The 24,550-nt window shown below is 38.0% G+C and overlaps 6 protein-coding genes across 6 annotated transcripts; 2 read left to right on the top strand and 4 right to left on the bottom strand.

Annotated features, from left to right (window-relative positions):
* Positions 1 to 48: 48 nt before the first annotated feature.
* Positions 49 to 3,060, bottom strand: LOC129407364 (ral GTPase-activating protein subunit alpha-1-like). Its single transcript, XM_055148143.1, has 6 exons — positions 2,616 to 3,060; positions 900 to 1,010; positions 779 to 828; positions 498 to 555; positions 320 to 363; positions 49 to 231 (listed from the first exon to the last, which is right to left on the bottom strand). Exons 1-6 carry the CDS (start codon positions 2,719 to 2,721, stop codon positions 49 to 51), a joined length of 552 nt encoding a protein of 183 aa, XP_055004118.1. The 5' UTR covers positions 2,722 to 3,060.
* A 252-nt stretch (positions 3,061 to 3,312) lies between these two features.
* brms1la (BRMS1 like transcriptional repressor a) lies at positions 3,313 to 6,292 on the top strand. The gene is made up of 9 exons (XM_020919670.2): positions 3,313 to 3,445; positions 3,803 to 3,946; positions 4,035 to 4,125; positions 4,189 to 4,316; positions 4,396 to 4,475; positions 4,549 to 4,645; positions 4,838 to 4,927; positions 5,023 to 5,087; positions 5,162 to 6,292. Exons 2-9 carry the CDS (start codon positions 3,808 to 3,810, stop codon positions 5,258 to 5,260), a joined length of 789 nt encoding a protein of 262 aa, XP_020775329.1. The 5' UTR covers positions 3,313 to 3,445; positions 3,803 to 3,807; the 3' UTR covers positions 5,261 to 6,292.
* A 109-nt stretch (positions 6,293 to 6,401) lies between these two features.
* Positions 6,402 to 12,329, bottom strand: LOC110155367 (MIA SH3 domain ER export factor 2). The gene is made up of 23 exons (XM_055148141.1): positions 12,095 to 12,329; positions 11,392 to 11,523; positions 11,287 to 11,308; positions 11,030 to 11,118; positions 10,880 to 10,951; positions 10,652 to 10,762; positions 10,467 to 10,538; positions 10,243 to 10,347; positions 10,043 to 10,165; positions 9,789 to 9,971; positions 9,611 to 9,701; positions 9,456 to 9,523; positions 9,313 to 9,383; positions 9,142 to 9,243; positions 8,962 to 9,058; positions 8,765 to 8,832; positions 8,593 to 8,678; positions 8,377 to 8,490; positions 8,040 to 8,213; positions 7,625 to 7,756; positions 7,488 to 7,540; positions 7,228 to 7,402; positions 6,402 to 7,155 (listed from the first exon to the last, which is right to left on the bottom strand). The coding sequence occupies exons 1-23, from the start codon at positions 12,194 to 12,196 to the stop codon at positions 6,932 to 6,934; spliced, it is 2,466 nt and encodes an 821-aa protein (XP_055004116.1). The 5' UTR covers positions 12,197 to 12,329; the 3' UTR covers positions 6,402 to 6,931.
* A 531-nt stretch (positions 12,330 to 12,860) lies between these two features.
* On the bottom strand, positions 12,861 to 17,334 carry LOC110155368 (transport and Golgi organization protein 1 homolog). Its single transcript, XM_020919466.2, has 7 exons — positions 17,129 to 17,334; positions 16,887 to 17,020; positions 16,459 to 16,545; positions 13,508 to 16,370; positions 13,312 to 13,407; positions 13,143 to 13,243; positions 12,861 to 12,973 (listed from the first exon to the last, which is right to left on the bottom strand). The coding sequence occupies exons 1-7, from the start codon at positions 17,229 to 17,231 to the stop codon at positions 12,908 to 12,910; spliced, it is 3,450 nt and encodes a 1,149-aa protein (XP_020775125.2). The 5' UTR covers positions 17,232 to 17,334; the 3' UTR covers positions 12,861 to 12,907.
* Positions 17,335 to 18,065: 731 nt separating this feature from the next.
* On the top strand, positions 18,066 to 19,991 carry gemin2 (gem (nuclear organelle) associated protein 2). Its single transcript, XM_020919579.2, has 10 exons — positions 18,066 to 18,259; positions 18,377 to 18,461; positions 18,575 to 18,664; positions 18,735 to 18,794; positions 18,863 to 18,976; positions 19,059 to 19,103; positions 19,177 to 19,245; positions 19,318 to 19,428; positions 19,495 to 19,553; positions 19,623 to 19,991. The coding sequence occupies exons 1-10, from the start codon at positions 18,138 to 18,140 to the stop codon at positions 19,669 to 19,671; spliced, it is 804 nt and encodes a 267-aa protein (XP_020775238.1). The 5' UTR covers positions 18,066 to 18,137; the 3' UTR covers positions 19,672 to 19,991.
* A 146-nt stretch (positions 19,992 to 20,137) lies between these two features.
* Positions 20,138 to 23,891, bottom strand: pnn (pinin, desmosome associated protein). Its single transcript, XM_055148142.1, has 9 exons — positions 23,734 to 23,891; positions 23,070 to 23,147; positions 22,817 to 22,888; positions 22,648 to 22,729; positions 22,475 to 22,569; positions 22,321 to 22,396; positions 22,092 to 22,247; positions 21,878 to 22,016; positions 20,138 to 21,795 (listed from the first exon to the last, which is right to left on the bottom strand). The coding sequence occupies exons 1-9, from the start codon at positions 23,844 to 23,846 to the stop codon at positions 20,624 to 20,626; spliced, it is 1,983 nt and encodes a 660-aa protein (XP_055004117.1). The 5' UTR covers positions 23,847 to 23,891; the 3' UTR covers positions 20,138 to 20,623.
* Positions 23,892 to 24,550: the final 659 nt, after the last annotated feature.

The raw sequence follows: 24,550 nt of genomic DNA, 5'->3' as shown, positions 1-24,550 counted from the left end.
GCAAAAAGTAACACTGAATAAACAAAATACATGTAAAATTTTAATTCGCTAACTCTCTGTCAAGCTCAGTGGAGGGTTGATCAAAGTGTCCAGAGTACGTGGGGTGCCATGGAGGAGTGGAGCTGGAAAACCAGGAATCAAACAAGCAAACATGCAGAGCTGCTCTCGCTCGGCATTGCTCTGTAAAGCCTGCATCCATAACAGAAACAACCTCACACCCTCTCGACGAATCTGCATGACAAGACAAATAGTGGAAAGGTGAAGAAATCTTTACAAAAAATTAAAAAATAAATAAATCACAGAATCCTGAGCACTGTACCTTCAGAGAGTTTCCAGTATGCAGTAGTTTTTTGAGGATGAGTCCTAAATGACAAGGTTAATTATAAGAAATTTTTTGTATGTGGGTAGTAGATGGTTGTAAAATTACACAGCAGGATTGAATACTTGTTTATTATTGTTAAACTTTTAAATTAGTTAAAATATCTTGTGCTTGTTACCTATGCTGTGGAACTGCCATCTGTTCTGGATTCTCTCAGGAAGAAGTTGAAGGATTTTCTAAAATAATATAATAATAATAATTTGTGAATCTAAAAACAGTGTGCAACATTAAAGTTAGAAATGAAAGAAAGATGAGCGAGCTCTGATATCTTATCAAGGTTTCAGTGCCTACATTCTGGAGCTGAATGCCACACATTTTATTAGTCTAAGGTCAATCTTTGACAATGTTATGTTAAACATTGAAAGTCTGAAACCACATAAGGTCTTAAGTTTTAATTACCTCAAAGATGAAGAGAATAGAGTCTAGCTCTTCCCTCTGTGACTTGTGACCTGAAACAAAAGATTATGTTTAAGAAAGTCCATTGTTTTTTCACTTCTCAGATTTGACAAATAAAGCTTACCTTTTTGTTTAAGGCTCACTTCTATGGTTACAAAGTTTTCAAAGAATACATAGTAGATATGCGAGTAGTTCACATCAAAGAAATGCTTCAAATCTGATGCGTCAGCGTTTTCTGAAAAGTGAGAAAAAGGTTATAAACAAAATAATAAATTGGTTCTATACTGGTTTTGGGGCTACTCAGAATCGCTTTTCACTTAATGATTAATTATTCACTCAATCTTCACACTATAATGTTGGTAACCCACAACTGCCATAGACATGGCTGTCATTCTCTGTAGAATCAGACAATCATATGTAGGCAAGGTGGGTGTCAGTTACATGACCATTGTTAAATACTGTGATATGCTCACAATGTATGTTTATTTCTTCTAATATTTTTTTGATTTCCATTACATTTATGCAGTTTTGTGTATTGTGTTCCAAGTTGCAATCATACACATTTGACTCAACAATATAGGAAGTAAATATAGGAAGTAAACACTTGTAAAGTTCTGCTAAATGTGGGACATTAAAGGAACTATATGTAAGATGTTGTTGATTTTACATTCCATAAACATGACCCAACTGTGTCCCTAAATAGTAGGTAGACATAGTCAAATAAAATATATAGCTCCTACAGTTGTAAAGCTAATGCTAGTATTTTCTGTTTGTTTACAGATTAAGGTTGGTTAATAAATGGTGTTTTTGTACTCTTGTCAAACATTAAGCATACTAATGTGTTTGTCTTTGTGATTGTCATCAATGTTTTTCCTCTAGAGCACTCACAGGAGGCACACCCCTGTCTGTCTGTGCAAGACTCACACATGAACTCTTTCCAGCAGCCCTAACAATAGCAACAGGAAGTGGTGCTACTGTACTGTACAGAGAGAGGAAATAGTAAACCTTTTCCCACTCTGTTCAGCAATAGGTCGAAGTAACAGTGGGGTTGGTAAGCCTTCCAACATCACCTGAGAAGCATGTTTATGATGTGTCACTAAACATACACAACATGGCAATTGTGCACTCCAGTCATTGTTATTATGACAGGAAGGGCATCTGATGCAAAGATCTACCAAATTACAATGTGGCTGTTCCACTGTGGTGATCCCTGATGAAGAAATGAGCAAGGAATTCACCTGCGTATAAATGGACATAGCAATTGATGACTTATTGAAAATAACTAGAAATGTCAGCTAAATACAACTTCCTCCATTACAACACTATTCACACATTTGTATGACCACATATTTTTTTTACAGTATTTTAGCAACACAGAAACCGTTGTGCTGTGGTGTAATCCTTCTCAAACCTTTGTCATGCCCAGGCTTATGTCTAATACAAAGACACACCCACAAGTGACACAAGTGATTAATTGACTGCAAAAATCATCATGAAAGGAAGCAAGCATATTATTATTATACAACATTTACATTATAACAAGGTTAGTTTATAAGTTATAGCTACTGAAATAGCTTACTACCGTAGCAGTCCATTAGACATAAAACAGTGATTGATAAGTAGCAAAAGATAAACAAGAGAGCAAATGCTGCATCAATTTAAAATGATTTATAATTGGACTGTGCCGATTTACAAATTCAGTTTGAATTTATCAGAACACCTTAAACCTTTTATGAAAAACACAAAACTGTATGAGCAGCCACTTAAAGGAATTTTGGTGATCGGTTGGCTCTCTGTACAGTCAAGCTAACCTGTTAGCTGTCAAAGATCTTTAACTTACCAATAACAATTCTTAGATGTTTCAGTCTTGTTAATACGTCCTTCTTTGGATCCAACACTTTCTGTGTTGATTTTTTGACATCTCCATGAGGCTTTTTGGAAAACATGCCTAAGGCAGAGAACCTAAGAAGACTGCGTTGGTAGACAGCAAGGAGGGGCTAGCAGATTGTAGCCACTTAAAACTGTTTCACCTAGAGGTAATCGTTGTGTTATGACTAAAAGGCTCTTTTCTAAAATTATATTAACGCATCGCTTCTATATGGCAGTTTCCCGTAGCCACTATAAATACATAAAATGATAATGTTTGTCGAATCAAGATCATTTTGTATATTATTTTGTATAGTCTGGCCAGAAATGTTGCGAGGTGGCCAAGCATCCATCCATTGCAGCCCCTCTCAAAACATTCCGCAGGCTGACTGCTAGTCGAGCATAGCTTTGCTGCTAACTTAACATCATGGCGGAAGAAGTGGGGAAACAAACAAAGTAATGGATAACAGAGACATTCAACGATAGCGGCCCTACCAAAGAGTCTATGGCCCCTACACAGTTCCACATTCTCCATAAACTGTTACATATTTTGCTGAACAGACTCTGTGCGCCTTCCTTACCATATAACAATTTAATTTGTGCATTTTGCATCTAAATAGGTCTATCGCGTGGAATGCTGGGTAACGTAGTTGTTAGTGATCAATCTACTAGTAAGGCCTTATAGTTCCAAAAACTACACTTCCTTAGCCAGGGAAGAGCGGCGAGATTTGTTTTTAGCTTAGCACAAGCGAGTCAATTGTGTAGTGCTGCTCCCGCTGAAAAATCGGCTTGATATTAATTCAGGTGGGTGCTCAGATAAGTTAATAAGCTGTTGCAATTACTATTGCATTTACTGTTTAAATGTTTCAGGATAAATCATACACAAAGCCAAATCCATCGTTAGCTCGATGTGTGGCACGCTCTGGGCTCCAGTGTTATCGTTTTTTGTTTCCCCTTTTTAGTTTTATTTTCGTCAAGAATTGAGTTGGATAATTGGTTCAGGTTTTTTTTTATAGTTTTGGCCTGATGAAAATGTAAAACTTTATCATTAACAACTGCTAATACACCCAACATGTTGAACGCAATATTCTTTATAGTACTGTGTCGTTTGTGCATTGTACATCTCTTCAACGTTTAACTAATATATGTAATTTTTTGTAGGTAACATGCCCGTCCATCGCGATCGTGAAAAGAAGGAAAATACGGCAGAAGAGATGGAAGTCGAAGAACATGAACATGAGGCGTCCAGTTCTGACGAAGACGATTCTGACACCTCGTCTGTCTCTGAAGATGGTGATAGCTCTGGTAAAATAGTGAACTTAATCATAGTGAACTTAATCATAGGACAAGACTCTCAAACGAATATTCTGTATCTCCTTTTGCATTTTTACAGAAATGGATGAAGAGGACTGTGAGAGAAGGCGGATGGAATGTTTGGATGAAATGTCAACTTTGGAAAAACAATTTACAGATCTCAAGGACCAGTAAGACTGAAACATAACATAGAATACGAAAAACCTTTTGAAGCTCATGAATGTTTTCCACAGGTTGTACCGGGAACGATTAAGCCAAATAAACAGCAAACTTTCTGAGGTAGAGGCTGGCAAGGCATCAGAGTACCTAGAGCCTCTTGCTGTATTGCTTGAAAACATGCAAGTCCGCACTAAAGTGGCAGGTAACTTAAATACATATTTATATTCAGGCAGAGTACTGTTACAGGCTCTGATGTATGTCTTTGCTATGGCATTTTGAAGGTATCTATAAAGAGTTATGTCTTGAATCTGTGAAGAACAAGTATGAATGCGAGATCCAAGCAGCAAGCCAACACTGGGAGGTAAATTACACAAGCATACAAAATGCATTGACTCACTTGACTTTATTTTTTATATTTTTCTTTCTGTACATAGAGTGAGAAGCTGCTACTGTTTGATACAGTGCAGAATGAACTGGAGGAAAAAATTAGAAGACTAGAAGAAGACCGGCACAGCATAGATATCACGTCAGGTACAGTAATACTGTTTTGGACATGTGCATTTATTGTAGGTGTAGGAGAATTTCTGAATGTGTTAGGATGAGGACCACCTTAGCAAGCAGTGGAAACTCTTTCAAAGATGACGAGAACATGTGAACTCTTTCTTAAAGCAAAAAGAAAAATTAATTTGATATAGGTTTAACTTAACTTTCTATTTCTTTCAGAACTCTGGAATGACGAATTGTCTGGACGGAAAAAAAGGCGTGATGCTTTAAGTCCAGACAAGAAGAGGAGACGGCCTTCAGTGGTGTCTGATATCCTTGTTTTATGGTGGTTGTTTACACTGCTTTTTCACACTGGGAACAGACATCTAAAGAATTTGTTGTGTGTTTTTTCTTAACTTGTTCACGTCCATATATAGTATACATGTTACCTGACTTGGACATTCTGGAGGACTGGACAGCTATCAGAAAGGTCTGCACAATGGATTTTGTCTTCTTTTGTTAAGTTTGTTGTGTTTAAGTGTCTGTATCTACATTGTCTATTAGGCTGTGGCCACCCTTGGGCCCCACCGAGGAAAGAATGACCATGACAGCTCCGTGTTCCCACTCAGACCAGACAGAAACAGACCTATACTCAACTGCTGAAGCATCTATCTGTCTATGAATGTCCATGACAAAGAGACAACTACAATCAATGTCCCCACAACACAGACTATAGCTCATTTGTACGCAGGGATTTATTTGTTCAGGTTGCAACGATTGAATTATATATATTTTTTAAATTAAGTCAAATTTATTACCTGAAAATTGCTGTTAAATGTTGCATTTTTACATATCCACATTTAATTTAGTATATAATATATGCGGATGGATTTGTGGTGGTGGTTTTGGAGTGTTCAGCTTCTGAAATGATACATAAGTGCACATATGTGCTTTTACAATCAGGTGTTATTAGTTTGAAAATAACTTAAAAAAAAATATGATATACACAGAATGATGCCAGCCACTAAGTATTATAACGATCTACCTCCTATCCGCAAAGAAGCTTCCACTCATATTGCTCACTTGGCAATTGGTATTTTATAGAAATTGTTCTTTGTAACTCTTGAGTATACAAATGTTTTCTAAATGTTTTTTTTTTTTTTCACTTTTTCAATTTAAGTTTTGTAATGTTATGTAGTATTCAATGTTGATTCACTCGATCTGTTTATTGTACAAAGTAAGTCTGCCTATTCAGTCTCTTGTTTTATTTGTTTGCAAATACATTTTTTTTCATAAAGAATACTTCTGATATAGTAGTTAAGAAAATAGTTAAAAAATTATCTTTACATGCCATTTTCTGGGTCAACCTTTCAGGACCAATGACTGCATCACTTCTACATCTTGAGCTAGGCTTGGTCAGGACTATCTTTGTTGGAAATTTGTACTCATAGTGTGTACGAGTACTCTTCTAAGTAATATATAGACCTTAAATGTAATGCCATTTTACACCTAATATAGTATATATAGAGAAGAAAGTGAAACCATGCCTTCTCATTTCTATATCCTTCAAGTAACTAGAAAAAAAGCTACCAAGTTTACCAAGAAAGAAAAAGTTGACTCCCTTAATTGAAAGAGATGCCACACCTCAGGGGGCTATCCTTAAGTTACCTGGTCAGGCAAACCACATGCTGTATTTGAACAGAATGACTAGTTCAGTTCATGTGTCAAACTTTAAGAAACTTGATGTAGCTTATATCCTATTATGCTGGTGGTGTAGTTTAGTTAGTCATACATACACACTAAATTTTAAAATTGAAGTCTTTATCTTTCATATTCTTTATTAATTTATTTTTTTATTTTTTACAAAATTCACAAATAAAGGTTTTTCTCTCAAAAAAATCAGATCCTGTTTTAGTAATTACTGCGAGAGCTATAGCTATAGCTTTTAAGCATATGACATTAATGTAACAAGATGACCCATGTTAAACAACAAAGGCAAACTCATGCTATGCTAAAACATGGCATTTTGTTTTAGTTAATACTTCCTTAAAATGTCCTATTTGGAAATTTAAAATGAGGGACCATGTCTCAGACCACATTCAATACAAAGTTTCTTTAAAATACAAAATAAAACCATCTTTCATTGACCCACAGATCAATATACATGTCCAATAGTGAAATGCCATCCAAAGTCCTTTTTATAATGTAATGCAGCCCTTCCACTTAACTTACAGCTAAAAGGCAAATAAGAGGACATAATCAATGTAAATCAAATTGGGGAATAATTTAGCAACATACAGAGTAAAACCTGTTCATTTTATTCTTAGAAACGATTCAAATTATATCTTGAGGGGACTGTGTGCGCTCTTCTGATGACTGCCTCTGTGTCGGAGCAAGGGGAGGTGGTTGAGGAGGGGCTATGGATGGAAGAGGATGGCCATCAGGTGCAGGGGGTCGCATAGGAGGGCCGCTGTATGGGCCCATGTTCGGTGGAGGTGGTCCTTCAGGAGGGAAACGAGGAGGGTACATCATCCCAGGGGGTGGTGGAGGGCCCCACACTAGAAAGACAGAACAATGGCATCATGATAAGAATTCAGCATGTGCATCGTAGAAAAACATAAACCACAAACTTGGCATAGGGGGCCCGCCCGGTCCTCTTGGCAGGTAATACTCTGGGGGTGGAGGACCATAAGGTGCTCTACGAGGAAAGGGACCATCCATTGGCCCCATCAGAGGCCCTGGAGGTGGCATGCCTCCCATTCGCAGATCTGCCTCAGGAGGAGTCCTTCTTTCACCAGGACCTGCCTGTATTAGTCATAAATATGTGTTTTAATAACATTAGAAAGACATTAAATTAATAAATATATAGGTACCATCATTGGACACAGACCTCTCTGAGATCATGTTCAGCAGGTCCCAAGCTGTTTTCTCTATAAGGCCCATCTGCAATGCAATATGTGTGTAGTTTTAAAATGAGTTCAACAGCAATTTTTGAAGTAGTATAATGATTATAATGATGGCACTCACCTGCCATGTCTAAAGGTGGTCCTGGTGGTCTGACACCCCTGGGTGGGAGGAGTCCAGGGGTAGGATGAGGGCCCATTGGTCCTGGTGGTGGTCTTCTATACATGGGCCCTCCTGGTTCAGGGAAAATGTAACCTGCAAAGCAAGTTAAAGTTTTCCAGTGATTTTTCTTTAATTACCAAAATCTCTTGGCATAAATGTTTTCAAATGCAGTAAATGCAATGCAAAACATGCAACTGCACATTTACTACTGTCATTAAATAGTCCTTTGCAAATAGGCACTCATACAATGCATTTATAAAGTTGTTTTAACACCAACAATTATCACAACACATGCCAAACAAGCATTTAGTAGTATAAGTTCTTCAAGAAAAAATTTCGTAAGGTATGACGTAGGTATGTTGTTTCCAGGACTTACCTGGTGGGGCCATGGGGCCTGGGGGCCCAGGCAGGGGCCCTGACATGGGCCCTGGTGGGGGTCCCCTACGATCCCTCTCCCATGTGGGGGAGATTGAACCACTGTCTGAATGAGAACCTCCAGGCCGCTCTGTATCCCCTGGTCCAAGCAGAGGCTCTAATGGACCGCGCATTACTAAGGAGGAGTGAAAAGAAATATTATACAAAAAACACAATACATGCAATGCAGTGCATTAATGCAGCGCATAATCACTCAAATGCACGCCTGTCCTTAAAATTAACCTAGTTCAACCATGCAATGTGACATGCTTTTCTATATTTATAATCGTAATAGTCACCTCTTGGAGATAATCTGTTTGGTGGACCATCCATCAGCGTTGGAGGAGAAAGAAAGGCTCTAGTTTCAGAAGCAGGCCGGCCAAGTGGAGACGCCCCATAAGGAGATCTTTCAGCTAATGTAAATACAAAGCATAATAATGAAGATCCTAATCTTGACATATTTGACATTAAGACTATGAAAACTATGAATATGAATACAGCAATCTCAACAGTACCCCTAAACGGCAATGGCCTGGCCAGGCTATCCAAAGCATATGGATCTTTTTCAATGGCTTCTAATTTGAATTGTGTGTCTGTAAGTCTGTGGTCAGATTGAAGAAAAACATAATTTTATTGTTAATGAAAATGTCTGTTAAGTAAAAATCTTAAAATAAAATCAAGACTTGCTTTTGTCTGAGAAGAGCATTCTCTCTTCTGATGTCTGCAAGTTCTCTTTCTGCTGATCTGGCAGCCAACTGAAAAAAATGTTTTTGCAACACATTTAATTAAAAACATACACATTTATTAATATAGTTCATTTGTGTAATTTGCTCAAATAAAAATGGCAAATACATGCATGTTTCTTAGTCTTGCACTGAATTTACCCAGTTATTGTGAGCCTTCTTTTCATGTGATGATATTTGAGTCTGATACGACTGTTTAGTTTTCTCAAGCTCTTCCTCCATCTCTTCTGCTCGTTGTCTAAAAATAAAAATTTATATTTACATGAAGGTTGCCTGAGCACTTATTTAACTATGACTTACAGGTATTCAGAGCTATCATACCTATAATTATTAAGTTCCTCCATCGCCATCGCTATATTCTTATCAGCTTTGGTCAGCTTCTCTTCCTTCTGCAGACGTTCTTTTTCCTCAACGGTCAGCAGTCTACAAACCAAAATTAAATATGTTTTTCATGTTGTGGATTCCTGATTGTTTTATGTTGTGTAAATATACCTATGCAGCTTTAGTTCATTTTCCTGATACATTTCTGTCATAATCTGAAGCTTCTGTTGCAGTAGTTGCACCTTAAGAAAAACATAATATTAAATAAAAAAAATAAAAAAAAGAATAAACACAATTCTACTTTAGCAAGTTACCTGATCAGTGTAGTGCTTAGAGTCAGACTGTAGCGATAATTTCTCACTTTCCAAATCTTTTATGCTTTCTAACACAGTAAATATAAATGAGTAAGGTGCACACAGAGACCAATTTTATACCAAATTACAACACAAGTGTCAGTTCTTTCAGTCACCTTGAAGATCATCCTTTGCTTTAACTTCATCATTTAACTTGGCAAAAATGCGGTCCTTGTCTTCATCTACTGATTTGAGGTCTGCATTTAACTAAAATAAATGAAAGAAAAACACTGTGTTAATTACAAAGAAATAGTGACTTCATTGCAATGCTGACTCTTTCAAACTTGTATTTACCTTAGCGGCATGAATGAGTTTTTGGACTTTTTGGAGATGCCCCTGTGGACCTGTAATATTTCGTTTTCCATTGGTCTCTTTACATCCTGCAGGTCCATTTAAAGTTTCTTCCTCTTCAGCTCCTTGTTCCTCCTCAAGGTCTGAATCCCATGCTTTCATTTGCAGCAGCCGATCTGTCAAAGACTATTACAGAAAGGGCAAATAAGGTATTAATACTACTTATCAATAAAGCAGACTACTTTTCTGATAAGTACCGTTATGCGTTCATCCTTTGTGGCAACATCTTGCAGCATTCCACTATGCGAATGTTCACACCTTCTCATCTCTTGTTCTAATTCACTCACTCGTTCTGCCCAACCTTCCAACTGTTGGCGCAACTACAAAAGAAAAAACACAAATTTAACATTTACAGTCAGCTAGAGCTGAAATGTTATCATTAAGTGACTGGTCTTACATGTGTGTTGTTCTCCTGTAGCAAGGCATTCTCCTCCCCAGCTGTCTCCAGGTTCCTCTGTAGTCTGTCACTGTTCATACTATACACTTTAAGAGTGGTTTGTGCCTACAAAGTTGGGTTTTATATATTTTTATATAATTTCTATATATTGTGATAAATAAAATAGTACACGTGTAAAATTTATAAAATAAAAGTGCAATGGACAAAATAAGAGCTAGAATTACCTGTTCATCTTGTGACTGGAACATTTTAGTTTCCTCTTCAGAAGTTTTAATACTGTCTTCCAGAGCCATTATCTGAGAATTACAAAAAATATATGCTGTTGAAATTCATAAACAATACTGGTGATTTATCCAATCACCAAAAAAAATCAATCAAATTAAATCCAAGTGCATAAAAAAGCGGTTACCCTCTGTTCTTGTTCTAGCCTGTGTTCTCGTTGTTGATTCAACTGGACCTTCAGTTGTTCAAGATCATTCTCAAACTCTCTTTTAGTATGTTCCAACTGTTTGGCTTTGGCCTAAAAAGAGCATTCCAATTAAACTAGAGAGTAAAATTATCACTTTATACATTACTGAATAAAGTAAACAACTGACATGAGACAACAGTCATCAAAGTAATGACAAAGAGGCCTTACCTCCAGCTGTATAGTCCTTTGAGTTTGGGCTAAGACACCACTGTCTCTGAGTGAATTCTCTACTTCATTAAACTGCAAGTGTTATACAAGATAAATACTTTAATTTAACTTAAACATTTAACTAGATTAAACAAATGTAAATAAATGTACCTCTTGTTGAACTTTACTCAAGGTCTCAAGAACCTTGCACTTCTCATCTAGTAGTTCTGCAACTTGTTCAGCCATCCGCCGTTCTTTACCTACAAGAGGAAAAAAGACATTGAAGTAAAGACGAAGTAAAGACAAAGTAAAAACAAAATAAAGACAAAGTAAAATGAAGTAAAATGATTGAATACATGAATTATTCTTTGTATTTGTTTTCAGTGACAAAGTCAATACAAAAATATATAAGTTAACAAAACACTTACTTCGATACATTCTGCTTTTGACCTGAATAAAAAGAAAACAGAATATATATTATTAAAAAAGTCATACACATTCTGATGTTTTGCTGATTTTGCAAAAATACTTACAGAACTATAACATCTACAGACAAAAATTAATATTGTGATTAGTCCCACCAGGCCAGATATAATGACTGGTTCCCATGGTACTCCATAGAGATCTGGCCCAGGTCTTATATCATCAGGCAGAGCAGATACAACCTGAAAACACAGAACAAAAGAAAATGTTGTTTACATAGAAGCAGGATGTAATCATTTCTTAGACAGGGCTGAACATGGCTCAAGTAGGTTAGTTTAACTTAATGAAAAGGAGATTTTATTTACAATTCAATACAAATCAGTAAGATGAGATATTTTACGAAAGAAGACTCAACATAGCACTAGTTGTACCATTTCAGTGCGGGATTGCTTACATAAACAGAACAAAACCAGAACAAAACCAGAGAAATGGAAAAGACAACCCTGAAAGGATTACAGGTACATGGACCCAACTGAAGTTGTACATCTACAAAACAACTGTTATAGGCAAAACAATAGTAGAACCACAGGGTCTTCTTGTCCATGTAGCATCACGGCTGACAACCAACCAGCTGGTCAAAACTGACATGACACAAATCTAAAGCGCGCATACAGTACAACCAAAGAAGAAACTAAGGAAATTAATAATGCCAACGAGAAAATAATAATAATAATAATAATAATAATAATAATAATAAACTATGTATGTAACCTAATCTTATGCTAAAATACATGCCACAGTTCTCCTACGTACATCCTTCACTTTCTCTACGGCAATGCTGTAGTAAGCCTCAGCCGTCGCCTGAAACGCCGTCGCTTTGTTGACAAGTTGTTCACTTGCTGGAAGATCCGCCATGTTAGCAACTTTTTAGCTGATGATACTTTTAAGAATCTTCTCGTTCTCTATCATAATGGTGTAAGAAATAATGAAGCCATAGCCATAGCCGGCTAGCGGCGACCTCTCATCCTTTTCACAACACTGACGCTCCAGTAGTGAACACATCCTGTCGAAACATCATAGGGGTGGCCTAAAGCAAAAACTACTACCAATATGCTTTATTAGCATTGCTTGGGTTTTTATAAAGTTACCACATGTATTTTAGACCCACCAACGCAACAGTAGCAGAACTATTCTGACAAAGCTGTTTTTAAGCTTTACTATAGTTGACAAACTATAGTACTACAACCCCCGTTTGGAAATGGTACAATCTTTACGTCACGAATGGTGGTGATTGCCACACTGCCACGGAGCGATTTGTGACACCACTAACATAAGCAGGTGTTGAACATTATATGAAGTAGTTATACCAGTGATTTCTTTTGTACATGTAATCAGCTGTTATAATGCCATTGTTAAGGGTATCATAAAACGTTATTTGGGTTTAACAGCCAGCTGTGGCCAAGGGCTCCAAACAAACATGGGTTACAGAAAGTTTAGTCCAAGTTCATAACTAGTAGGCCTAATTTTGCCAATGTTCAATATATGGCTGCACTTACCAATACAGGTTCAATCTCATCCATGGCGGCACACAGATAACTCAACTCCACTCAAAACTTGGAATACAGCCTAGCCCCAGAATCTCTTGCCAAGTGGCTTGACTTGTAGCCTACAGTGTAAGATCATACTGCCAGCCTGAGCAAGGAATGTCACCGATGTTATGAAGGAGCCTGCTTGACAACTGACATGTGAAAGTCTCCAGCCAATAACTTGCAGTACAATTACTTAAAGAAGTACTCCACTGATACAAATCTAATATTATGCATGTATATACATCATATGACACATTTTTGAGTATCTTTACCTGCAGAGTAAACCAGGTGATGAGTTCCCATGTAGCACGAGTTTGTGTCAGAGCATCTGTAGCCATCTTGTCAAGGACGTCCAAAATCTTGTTAGGCATTCCTTAAGAGATATATGCAGTTTCAAACTGTTTATATGAAGTATTGTTAACAAAACAGAACAGATTTTACCTTCCATATCATGGCTTTGGTCTTCTGCTTGGATTTCTCCTGTATCATGCATTTCCTCCAAGATTTCATTATTTATTTCTTTGTCCTTATCTTGTTCTGCAACAGAAAAAAAACAACTTTTTTTTTTTTTTTTTTTATAAAAACGGGGATACATAAAAAATGTAGACCTATATGACAAAAATGAATAAAACCATACCTTGCTCACTGTTGACAGTGTCAGTTTTGATCATATTAAATTGCTCTTTTACTTTTTCTAAAACAATTTCTAGTTTCTGCAGAGCAATGAAGGTTCTGTTTTTCTCCTTATCCTCTTGAACAGCACTATCACTTCTAACACTAGGAGTCATCAATGTTTCCATGTGGTAACTCAAAAGTCTTTCTATATCCAACAATATGGATAGATCAGCCTCATGTTCACCAGTCGCTGTGTCAAGACCGCCCAAAATATAATCCAGAAACTGCATCTTATGTTCACCAAAACTGTGTATTAGAATCACTACCTCATCTGCATTCATATAGGTAAGAATATTGCTATAAAACTTGTGTAGTATTTTTGGACTGAGAGTGGTTGCTCTGGGGCTTTGTGAAATAGTGGTCTGTGTTGATGGAAAGATTGTTGAATCATCTTTTGAATCATTTACAAGTGTGAGATCTTCTGCCACCTTACTACTACTAATACTGACTTGTGGCTCATCTACTGTTGTCTCTACAGTAGGTTCACTATTGACTGGACTAGTGACATTTTTGTTATTACTATCTGAAGTTACTGTGGGTTCATCTTCTGTTTCCTCTTCCACCTTATTGTTACCACTGCTGTTATCAGTCTCTATATTATGTCTGTTATTAAGTTCATCTATGTGTATGTCAACATCATCACTTATATTTACTAATTTGTCGCTATACTCTTGCTTAACATTCAAATCAGCAGTTTGTTCATCTAGTTCAGTAGCTTTTGATAGATCAAATACTGACTCATTTTTATCTTCATAAACATTTTCTAGGCTACTCTCCTTGCTATTTATGGAGACTTGATCATTGTTGGACACAATTTCTTGTAGTTCCTCGAGACTCAAGTTATGCACATTCTCTTCAATATTAATATTTTCTTCCACTGCAGGTTGTTGCATGTCCTCAGAACTGTAATAATGAGTCTCACGTTTCTGTTCATTTATTGTATCTAGATTTGTGGTGCTACTTTCCTGTAGCAGAGCCACTTCTTCTGGGTTCTCCTCCTCCTCACCCGTGTATATAATTTGCGTTTCTTTAACCAGCTCATGTTCTTTTAATTCATCTTTCTCTTCTTCATGTGGTTCCTCAACAGATTCCAGGTTCTTTTCTTCTTCATGCTGTGCCATCTCTCCACTGCTCTCTCTGTCAATAACCTCTTTATTGCTTTTCAACTCTTCAGGCTTCACATATTGCTCTTCTGATTGTCCTGCTTTATCACTGGTTTCCTGTTCACAATTTTCCTTAATTTGCTCTAATTCGTCCTCTACAAGTGTCTCCTCATCTCCATCATCCTTAACTTTGAGTTCATTAGACGAATCTTCTGTATCCACAACATCCTGCTTTGTTTCAGTCACCTCCTCACTCATATCTTGCTTATCATTAAAATCGTCCTGGATGTCGTTAACCAGCTTAATTGTACTAGGCATTTCCTTATGACTTTCTTGGTCTCCTGGAGTATCTTGCATCTCATGATCTTTGTTTACCTCTGAATTCTCTGTCTCATTAACCTTTGAGTTATCTAATTCCTCAACGTGCATACTCTCTCCTTCATTCATTTGTAATTCTGTCTCTGATATTTCAAACTCTGAACCATTTTGAGTCAATTCATCCATCTGTGAGTCTGTGATATTTTCTGATATTAAGTCTATCTTTGCCAGTGTGATGCTGTGTTCCAACGGCAGCGAATCTTGTTCATAAATTGATTGAAAATCATAAGTGGATTCACTGTTACTCGAAATAGTCATGTCTTCACCTAGCTCTTCTGGATCCTTAAATTCAGCACTTTTAAACACATCTTCCTTGGAAGTTGCATCCAATGTATGCAACTTCTTGTGCTCTGGCTTTATCCTGTGATTACTTGCAAGGCTTTGTATGGCAATAGTTTCACTATTGTGATTATCATTTGATTCTTTTATATCTTTGCCTATTTGTGCAGCCTTCTCATCCATTACCTCTGGTTGTTTTATCTGTTCAAGTGGTGGCACATTGGGATGAGTGTCTGTGCTTTGTTCTGACACTGGTAAATCTTCTCTCCTGTTACCATTCTCCTTAGCTGCATCTTTTCGAAAGCCCAGCATGTCTGTGATACCAACATCAAACCAAGAATTTGACGTAGGTTCCAACTTTTTCTCAATTTCTTCAGATTTGCTTTCTCCTGAATCCTTATTATTCGAGCCAAAACCAAATGTACTTGAAATCCCATTACCAATCCATCCAAGTGTCCCGGTCTCTTTGCTCTCTTCTTCATTCAAATGGTTGTCTTCAAAATCTAGAGCAATTTTCCTACTCCTGAATGTCTCACCTGAATTGTCAACTTGAGCACTTTGGGCAGTGTCTTGCTCTTTCACTTCACTGCCAAAGTTGAGCCAGCCAGTCATTGTAGAGCCAAGATTACCAGAGGCTTCAGTGTCTTGAGATCCTGGTTCATTGCCACTTTCTTCATTATGTTTTGATCCCAACCCTAACCACTCTGTGACTGATGATGCAACAGATGATTCATCCATCTCCTTTGTCGTTTCTTCTTCAGGGTTAGTACTTGAATCATCTTTTTTTACAAGCCCCCATAGTCCAGTCACTGATGATCTGAGCCAGGAAGATGACCCAGACTGGTCTTTTGGAGTTTCAACTTTTTCTCCATCTTCATCTTGTTCACTTTTGTTTTTTCTGTGAATAGGTGTTTCATGTGAGTCCTCTGAAGGGCTTTCCAGTGTTGGTGGTGTTGTTTGAGTAACTTCTGGAAGAATTACTTTGTCAGTAGTATATGCATTATCCTCCTTTTCAGTTGTGTCGATTGGATAGCCATTCTCATCCATACAGAAGAAATCGGATTGCTGTTAAAAAAAATCACAACATTTTTACTTGAAATGTACTCACAAAAAAGTATAGCTTTTAGTTATGACAAACACAAAAGATACTTACTTGTGTTTCTAGTACTTTCTCAACCTTTGCATAAATTTCTTCTTCTTTAACTGCAGCTTTTGGAAAATATCCAAACCTTCTGTCAATCTGATAAAATATATTTGACACGTTAATTTAACCTGTATTAGTGTTGTGCAGATCGATTTACAAATTCTGTAAGTCCTTTCAGACTGTTTCATCCTAGTAACTAGGATTTCCAGTGTCGATTGTAGATATGTAAATTTTCAGTACGAAGTGATTGCTTGGGTAAAATATTTACAGCTGATGAAAAAAACAAAAACAGCTTTGTATCACTGTGGGCTCTGCATAAAAATGTTATTTGATTCACAGTGCAAATATGTGATTGTGATGTTGAAAATAAAGTAATACATATGTCTTAATTTGTAGACCTAATTCTTATTTTACATATATTTTGTCACTGTACATACACTGCCTGCCCAAAGATCCTCTCTCTTTCCGGTCAGTTTGTGGAATACAAAGATTGTATCTCCTTGTCTGAAGCTCAGGAAGCGACAGTCTTGACTGTAGTGATCCTCGAGAGCTTGCACTCTGCTCATTCGACCTACATAAAAGTAATTGGCAAAAACAATTGGCTTGTTATGTAAGAAAAAAACAAAAAACAAACAAACAACAAAAGTAATGAAAACTTGTTGGAGTACATTATACCTACTTTCACATTCTGCATCCCCACAGATCTTGTAGTCAGACAGCAATCCAGAAGTAAAGTGAGTTACAGTAAGGCCAATAATCCAGTAAAGCATGGAAGTAGCCATAATCTCAGTGAAAGGATTTCCTTAAGGAAAAGTGTCCATACTAAACAAATCCCCACTTTGGCCAGCTGTTGGAACAAATGGACATTGCCTCTCTGCAGCTCATGATGAGTCAATGGTGTGTGAGAGAGCACCAAGATAAGATAGGCCTAAGGCTAGTGTAATGGGGGTAATTATTAACCTAAAAAAAAAAAAAAAAAAAAAAAAAAAAAAAAAAACATCCTAAAAGGTATAATGCAAACTGTTTACATTTAAAATAAAAGGCCATTTTATTTGTATGAAAGAAAAGAAGTGGTCAAGTTATGAGTTTGGGGTCTCTTGTGTTAAATGTAAAGTCTAATTATTGTAAAAATGCATAAACCCCTGTAAGGTTATGTTGTTGTATTCCTCATTATGCCAGGATTCTTTGTTCCAAATTTCAGAAATATGTGACAGTCAATGTGACTATAGCAGCATTTTTAACAGACTCATATCATTTCACACAAAGTGGGTCCCACAGAAAGGGTTTTGGGGGTCCTCAAACAAAACAAAAAACAAACCAAAACCAAAAACCAAAAACCAAAAACCAAAAAATAAAAAATAAAAAATCAAAAACAAAAACAAAAACAAAAACAAAAACAAAAACAAAAACAAAAACAAAAACAAAAAAACAACAAATGTGTAATGTTGTCCCGATGTGGGCACGAATGAAAAGTCGTAGTAAGAAAAAGGTAGCAAAATAATCGCGGTGAAGGGGTCTGGCTCCGGGGCTATAATAAAATCGTTTAATCCACACAAGATACGTCGCTATGGTTACTGAAAGAAGCGGCGCATAACATTTACGTCATCGACCAGCGCACAAAAACAAAGATGGCTGCTCATTCACGTTTGTAGGTAAACTGTCTGCAAAAAGTGATTAATTTGATCAATATGAAGTCGGACGTCGAGGAGCTGATGCCAAGACTCCTGCCTGTGGAGTTTAGAGATATTAACGATGAGTTGGATTTAAATGGGCCCCCAAGAAATCCCCAAGAATATCTGCGACAAGTCCAGTACGGTCTATAAACTAAAATATTGTGCATTTTAACGTTTGTTTTACTATTACCTTCATCTTGTGGGTTACACTTATTATCTTTATTCCGCATAATTTGTCCCCTTTCTGTGTTAAGGTTGGAAGCGTCAATGTGCCCTGATGTGGTGGTAGCCCAGATCGATCCAAAGAAACTAACAAAGAAACAAACTGTCAGCGCATCGGTAGGTTTGCATACCTTCCCAGTAATGAAACACGCACGCACGCACGCACGCACACACACACACACACACACACAAACAATGAAGCTTTGCTCAGTTGTTCTCTGCTCTGCAAGGTTGCAAGCTGTCATTCAGCTCCTAAAGGATTTTCTCCGAGTCTCAGCTGGCAGCAGAAACAAGTTAGCACCTTCTCAGATGTCAGACAGGTGAATAACACAATACTTCTGGTAAACGTTTTATTTTGAAAGTTTCACTACAATAAGTATTATTTTTCAGAGCATTACCAAAAACAGGACACATTGGAGTAGCCAGTCGCTTGATGACAATGTGCAAATGGTAAGCATGTTTCCTTCAGAAACTTTTTTTCATTAAACATTTAATGTATTTATCTTGTTGTTGTACAGCCCAAAATTACTGATGAGGAGGGCTGGAGGAGGTTTTGTCTGGGGAGGAAAGTCTGTTTAGGAACATCTTCCAATGCCGAAGCAGAACCCACTCCTGAACTTGATTATAGTCAGGTAAAAAATCTCATCTCTCATAAAGTCAGTCATGTTTTCAAGGTCAATCAGAATATAAGCAAGCTGACTGTATTCTGACTAGGTGGGCTTCCCTCCATTCCTTAGCATTGTCAGCAGGCTCAACCAGGTACTTGTTTACTTGTATATTGCTATGTTTTATTCAGTCAAATGCCCATCTTAATGATCTATACATTTGTCAGTCAACAGTACTGGTGGTTCTAGACATTCTTATTAATTGGTTTGAAGAAAAAGACTTTGCCCCACAGCTGGTGAGTCGTTCACAACATTCAGTGACTTGTATGACATGGTATGATACAGAATACAATCTCCTTATATTGTAGGGTCGTTGGTTATATGCACTATTGGCCTGTTTGGAAAAGCCTCTAATACCTGAAGCCCACTCCTCTATTAGACAACTGGCGAGAAGATGTTCACACCTTCGAAGCACATTGGTAGAGAGCCAGCAATTCATACTATTATTGTTACAGAATAAAGAAATACTTTTTTTTTTTTTACAGGAGAGTCAAGATGACGAAAAACTACCTGCTCTAAATTTGCTTATTTGCCTTGTTGCCAGGTAATATTATGAACTATCTGACATGTGTGTGAAGAAAAGAAATTGAAATGTTTTCTTTTATTTCTGCAGATACTTCGAACAAAGTGACCTTGCAGACCAGCCAGAAACTGAAATCTGAAGACTTCAAAGTGACTTGTTTCATATTATAAACTGCGGCTAAACTATGGCACAGGGGCAAATGCAACTCTTGAGTTGCTGAATTGGCCAAAATGATCATAGCCATTACAAAACAAACTCGATTAACATTGTAATGTGTTACAGATCTAAAATTAATGCTCCAGGCCTTAATGGTGCAGTGCACTCTGCATGTTTCTTTATGCTGCCTTTGGTGACAAGTTTTGACAACCTTGCTGTTAATATCATTCTTCAATGTATATTATGGAAACTGTACCGATAGTTAGTTTCCTATTAAATAATTTCCTATGACTTGTTTTATAATAGGCGTTATATACTTCATTGTGGTTAAGTTATTGATGCAGATTAACATTTCAGCAACTAGATCCAGATCTTATGTGACTTACCTATATGTATTAAGAACTATCCCATTTGAAATCTGATTGCAACATACCAACAATACAAAAACATTTACCAGCACTTCCATCTTTAATTTGAAGCTGATAAATCAAATGGTACAAAAAGGGTCAAAAGAAAGAAAAAAACATGAGCAAATAACAAATGTACAAAGGTTGACATTCAACTGTGAATTGTGAAAATGGCAATGCCATGTACAGTATATTTGAGCAAATGTCTCTGGTACCATGTTTTAACTGGCAGAATAGCTAATCAAGATGAACACTGTTGAATCGTGGTTCCACTGAATCATGTCTAAGAAACTACCAGATCTCCCTGCCACGAGAAATCCTAATCCAAAAAGTCAGGACAAGATATTCCAACAAGGATTACTGGGATTCATTGACACAATTTGATTATTGGAAAAACAAAAATAAAATAACCAGTAATACTTAAAAAAAAATAATAAATCAGTTGCGTTATGTTTAAAATTTGAAGGTGAAAAATTTGTTTAAAATTTAATAGGTCAACTGAAGGCTTAGGTTACTATAGATGACACTTCAGCGCCTTTTATCTTTCCTATCTTTGTCTTTATGCTCCCTATCACCTCGGGAAGACCTACCCCTCCCCTCCTCGGACCTCCTCTTTCTTCTCTCCTTGGACCCCTTTGAGTCCCTTCCTCCACTTCTACTACCTCCCCTCTTCTTTCTGTCTCTGCTCTTCTCTGATGCCTTCCTCTTACGTTTTTCACTGTCACGACTACGGCTTCGGCTGCTGCTGTTTGAGGAGGAGGATGAGGAAGAAGATGAGGAGGAAGAGCGGCTGGATCCAGATGAAGAGGAGCTGCCGCTGGAGGAAGATCCAGAGGAGGAAGAGGAGCTCCTGCTGTGACTGCGGCTCTTTCTTGACTGCTTCTCCTTCTTCCTTCCTCTCCCAGCACTTTTCTCCTTCGTGTTCTCATCAGGAAGAGTTGCGTTTGTGGGTTCTGCAGTGCTCTCTGGTTCTACCTCCTGTGGTTGTACTTCTAAAACCTGGTTGTCAGCAACATCACTGGGTCCTTCTAGACCAGGTATGACAAAAAACTCCGACTGGGATTGAGCCTGTGGATTGGTGTCTGAGGAAGGCTCCTGGGTCTGAGCTGTAGCCTCAAGGAAATTGGGCTGCTCACATTTATTTTGGGCTTCTTGATAGGCAGCAGGCACTTCAGATGGAGAGACTGATGTCTCTTCATGCTGTAACTCACTATGCTCCATTTTATGTTCTGACTCTTCCCTTTCCTCATGCTCACAGACTGCTTCCATTTCTGAATCTGGACTAGCATCTTTGTTACCTACATCCTCCTGCTCCTTTCTACCCTCTGCTGTCTGCTCTTCATCTTTTTTCACCCCAGCTTCTGCCTCACTAACCTCCATTGCCTCTTCATCCCGTTTCACCTCTTCCTTCTCTTGTTCCCCTCCATCTGCCACATTATTCTTCCCCTCATCTATTTTCTTATCTGCCCCCTTCTGCATTTCTTCATCTTCCTCCTCTTCCTCCTCCTCTTCCTCCATCTCAGCTAGGCTCTTGTTACCCCTCACCTTGACTACCTGACCTGCTGGCTTACCCTCAGCTGTGTGGTCCATTCCTGCGGTCAATTTGGTGCCATCCTGGTCACGGTTTAGCTGGCGTCGTGGGCGAGATTCCATCTTGCTGATGTGTTCGGCAAATGCCTGACGTCTCTCTTCAAAAACATCTGTCCAAAACAATGAGGAATAATGAAGCCACTTTTTACTGAAGCAAATAACATTCAACTGTGAATTTTAATAGCTACAGACCATTAAGTTTTTTGGTGGAGTCCTCGAGGAGTTTCTGTGTTGCAGAGCACATTTTTCCAGGAAGGTAAAAAATATGAGGCTTTGTCTTAGTGCGTATAAATTTTACCAGGCGGTTATTGTGATTGGTCCACTCCTCTTGCTATGAAAAGAATAAAGATTTTAGACAAATGGATTTAAGTAGGCTAATGGCAACAGTGAACATGTTAATACGTACCAACTGAGCTAATTCAACTTTTTGTTCCAGCAATCTCAGCTCAGTCTGTTTGGCTCGTCTTTCTTCAAACAATTCTCTTTTTTCAGTCTCCACCTTTTTCCTCTCAGCTTCTGCCTGAACTTCGAGTTTTTGCTCAATTTCTGAGCGTCTCTTTTGCTGTTGCAAGTAATGCAGACATAAGTTGTGAATATAGAAGCAAAAAGTGAAAAGTGCTAACAACTACACTTACCTTATCTGTACAAACATTTGACTCTTGTTTAAATTTCTGCAGGGTCCCCATCAGCAGGCCAAACATACGCCGATTCCTTGACACAAAAAATGTATGGTCCATGGTCATTACTTGCCAACTGACCTAAAATAACTGGAATTGTAATCTGTATTACCTCTGTTTGCCTTTCTCATCCATGGTTTGGTCTTGAATGAGGTCTCGGCGTGTTCTCTCCTTGGAGGTAGCTACAACTGACGACTGCAACGCTGGCTGCACAATGAAGACATGCAATGTGAAAAAAGCAAAACTCCAAAATCTTTGAATAACAGCACTATATAGAAGAAATACCTTTTTGACATCGTCATCATCCTCAGCGTCGCTGTCGTGGCGCATTTCTCTCCGGGGCCTCGCGTCTCCTCCTCCTGCCAGCCTGAAATACACGCATTGAAATTTTACCCAACTAACTTTAGTAATGTAAAGCAAAAATAAAATTTATGTTGGTTCAAAAAGTATTTACCTCATGAGCGCTCCAGTTATGTCCCTCTGCTTGGCAGGGGGGCCACCTGTACCTATGTCGGAGAGACTGCGTCTGAAAATATAACAGCAATTATCCTCCAAAATATACAAGCATAACAGTCATATTTAATACCATAATTATTCAGTCCATCAGAATTCAGACTCATCTGTAGAGTACAGAGAGGACTAAGAAGATGGCGCCTACTCTACATAGTAGATTGCCTTTGTTAAAAATTAAAAAGAGGTTTGTTTACCTGAGTAGGTTGATTCCTCTGCCTCTACCTCCTCCAGGGCCTGCCATGGGGCCGCCCACCCGACGGAGTTGACCCGGTCTAAAAATAATAAAAGTAACAAGTGAAGATAGCATAAATAACACTTTTTAAAAGCTCATAAAAAGGCACGGATCTGACACATAGTCATAACAATCACACGCCGAACCATTTTTTAAAAACTCAACTACGTACAAATCGTCCGAAATGTATTTCTGCAGCATAACACAGTTAAAAGTATGTTTTGTATTATTGTTGGTAGCAATGTGGAAACGATGTGGGTTATAAAATGGGCTAAACAAAAAAGTTGGACTGCAACAAACACGTAACCCAAGGCCTGAGTGGCCTAGTCAGATAACGACGGTCAAATAAGAATAAGTTAAACTGCACAGAGTAAGCTACTACATGTCCATCATTGCTCATGCTACTCGAATATGTGCTAATATCTTTGTATAGAAAATACTGCCAAAAACAAATTACGTAGACACGACACAATACCAAAGGTGGGGGGGGGGGGCAGTGTTGGCTAACTAACGCTGGCTAACTCCGCGGCTATGGTATAATGTCACGCTGATCATGTCGGTGTTGCGTATGTACACGACACAACACAAAACCTGACACATCAAACAAAAAAAGATTACTAGTTTACCTTGATTCATTTGGGTCTCGTCCAGTCAATTTGCGAATATTATCGTCCACACTTTTCAGGCTTTCTTTCGCTTTTTCAAGCTGGTCCTGCAAGCTCCGCACCGCCACCGCCATCTTGCTTCTTGTTAGCGCCAGTCACGTGTGGGTGCTTCTTCTACTCCTCTTCTTCCCAAATTCCGGGGGCAGGCGGCGCTTTTATGCCCCCTGCAGCTGACAGTGTGTGTTGAAATAATTAATTCCTTTTAAAATAAGTTACATCATTTGATAGCTAGGAAGGTCACATTCCCCTCTTTCGGTTGTCGTCCTCCCACTGATTTAGAGAATGGCCAACTTTTCCATTAATGCCACATGAAGAATGTAAAAAGTCAAGAAGTCAAGTCTTTGTTCGTACTGGCCTTCAGGGCTGTAAAATGTTAGTGCCTATTTCTATTTTAATTATATGTGCATTAAATGATAAAAATAGAAAATCATATGGCGATATTGTGGTTCTCTCCTATGACATTAAAATTTCCCTGTCAGACCATCAACGTGTAACACTTTATCTTGAATTTGAGGTGGTCTACTCGAGGAACCGCAATACAGAGCTCACGTTTCAGTGGTTTCAATTAATTTTTTTCATGACACGTGTGTGAAGGGGTTGCTCCATCTTTATAGTGGTGCTGGTACATTGTTGGTGTGAGCCATGGTTGCTTATGTAGATAACATGCAGAAATAAAATGAGTCTTGGTAGATATACACTTTTATTCACAGACTAAAAGCATTCACTCCACATAGATTCAGATCAACATCTTGCAGGTTGAACCCTCACATGTCGTTGA

Source organism: Boleophthalmus pectinirostris, unplaced genomic scaffold (genome assembly GCF_026225935.1).
Source record: "Boleophthalmus pectinirostris isolate CB_2022bp ecotype Guang Dong unplaced genomic scaffold, ASM2622593v1 HiC_scaffold_946, whole genome shotgun sequence".
Lineage (NCBI taxonomy): Eukaryota > Metazoa > Chordata > Actinopteri > Gobiiformes > Gobiidae > Boleophthalmus > Boleophthalmus pectinirostris.
Note: the sequence above shows the minus strand (reverse complement) of the source record. Positions and strands in the feature narration are given on the sequence as shown.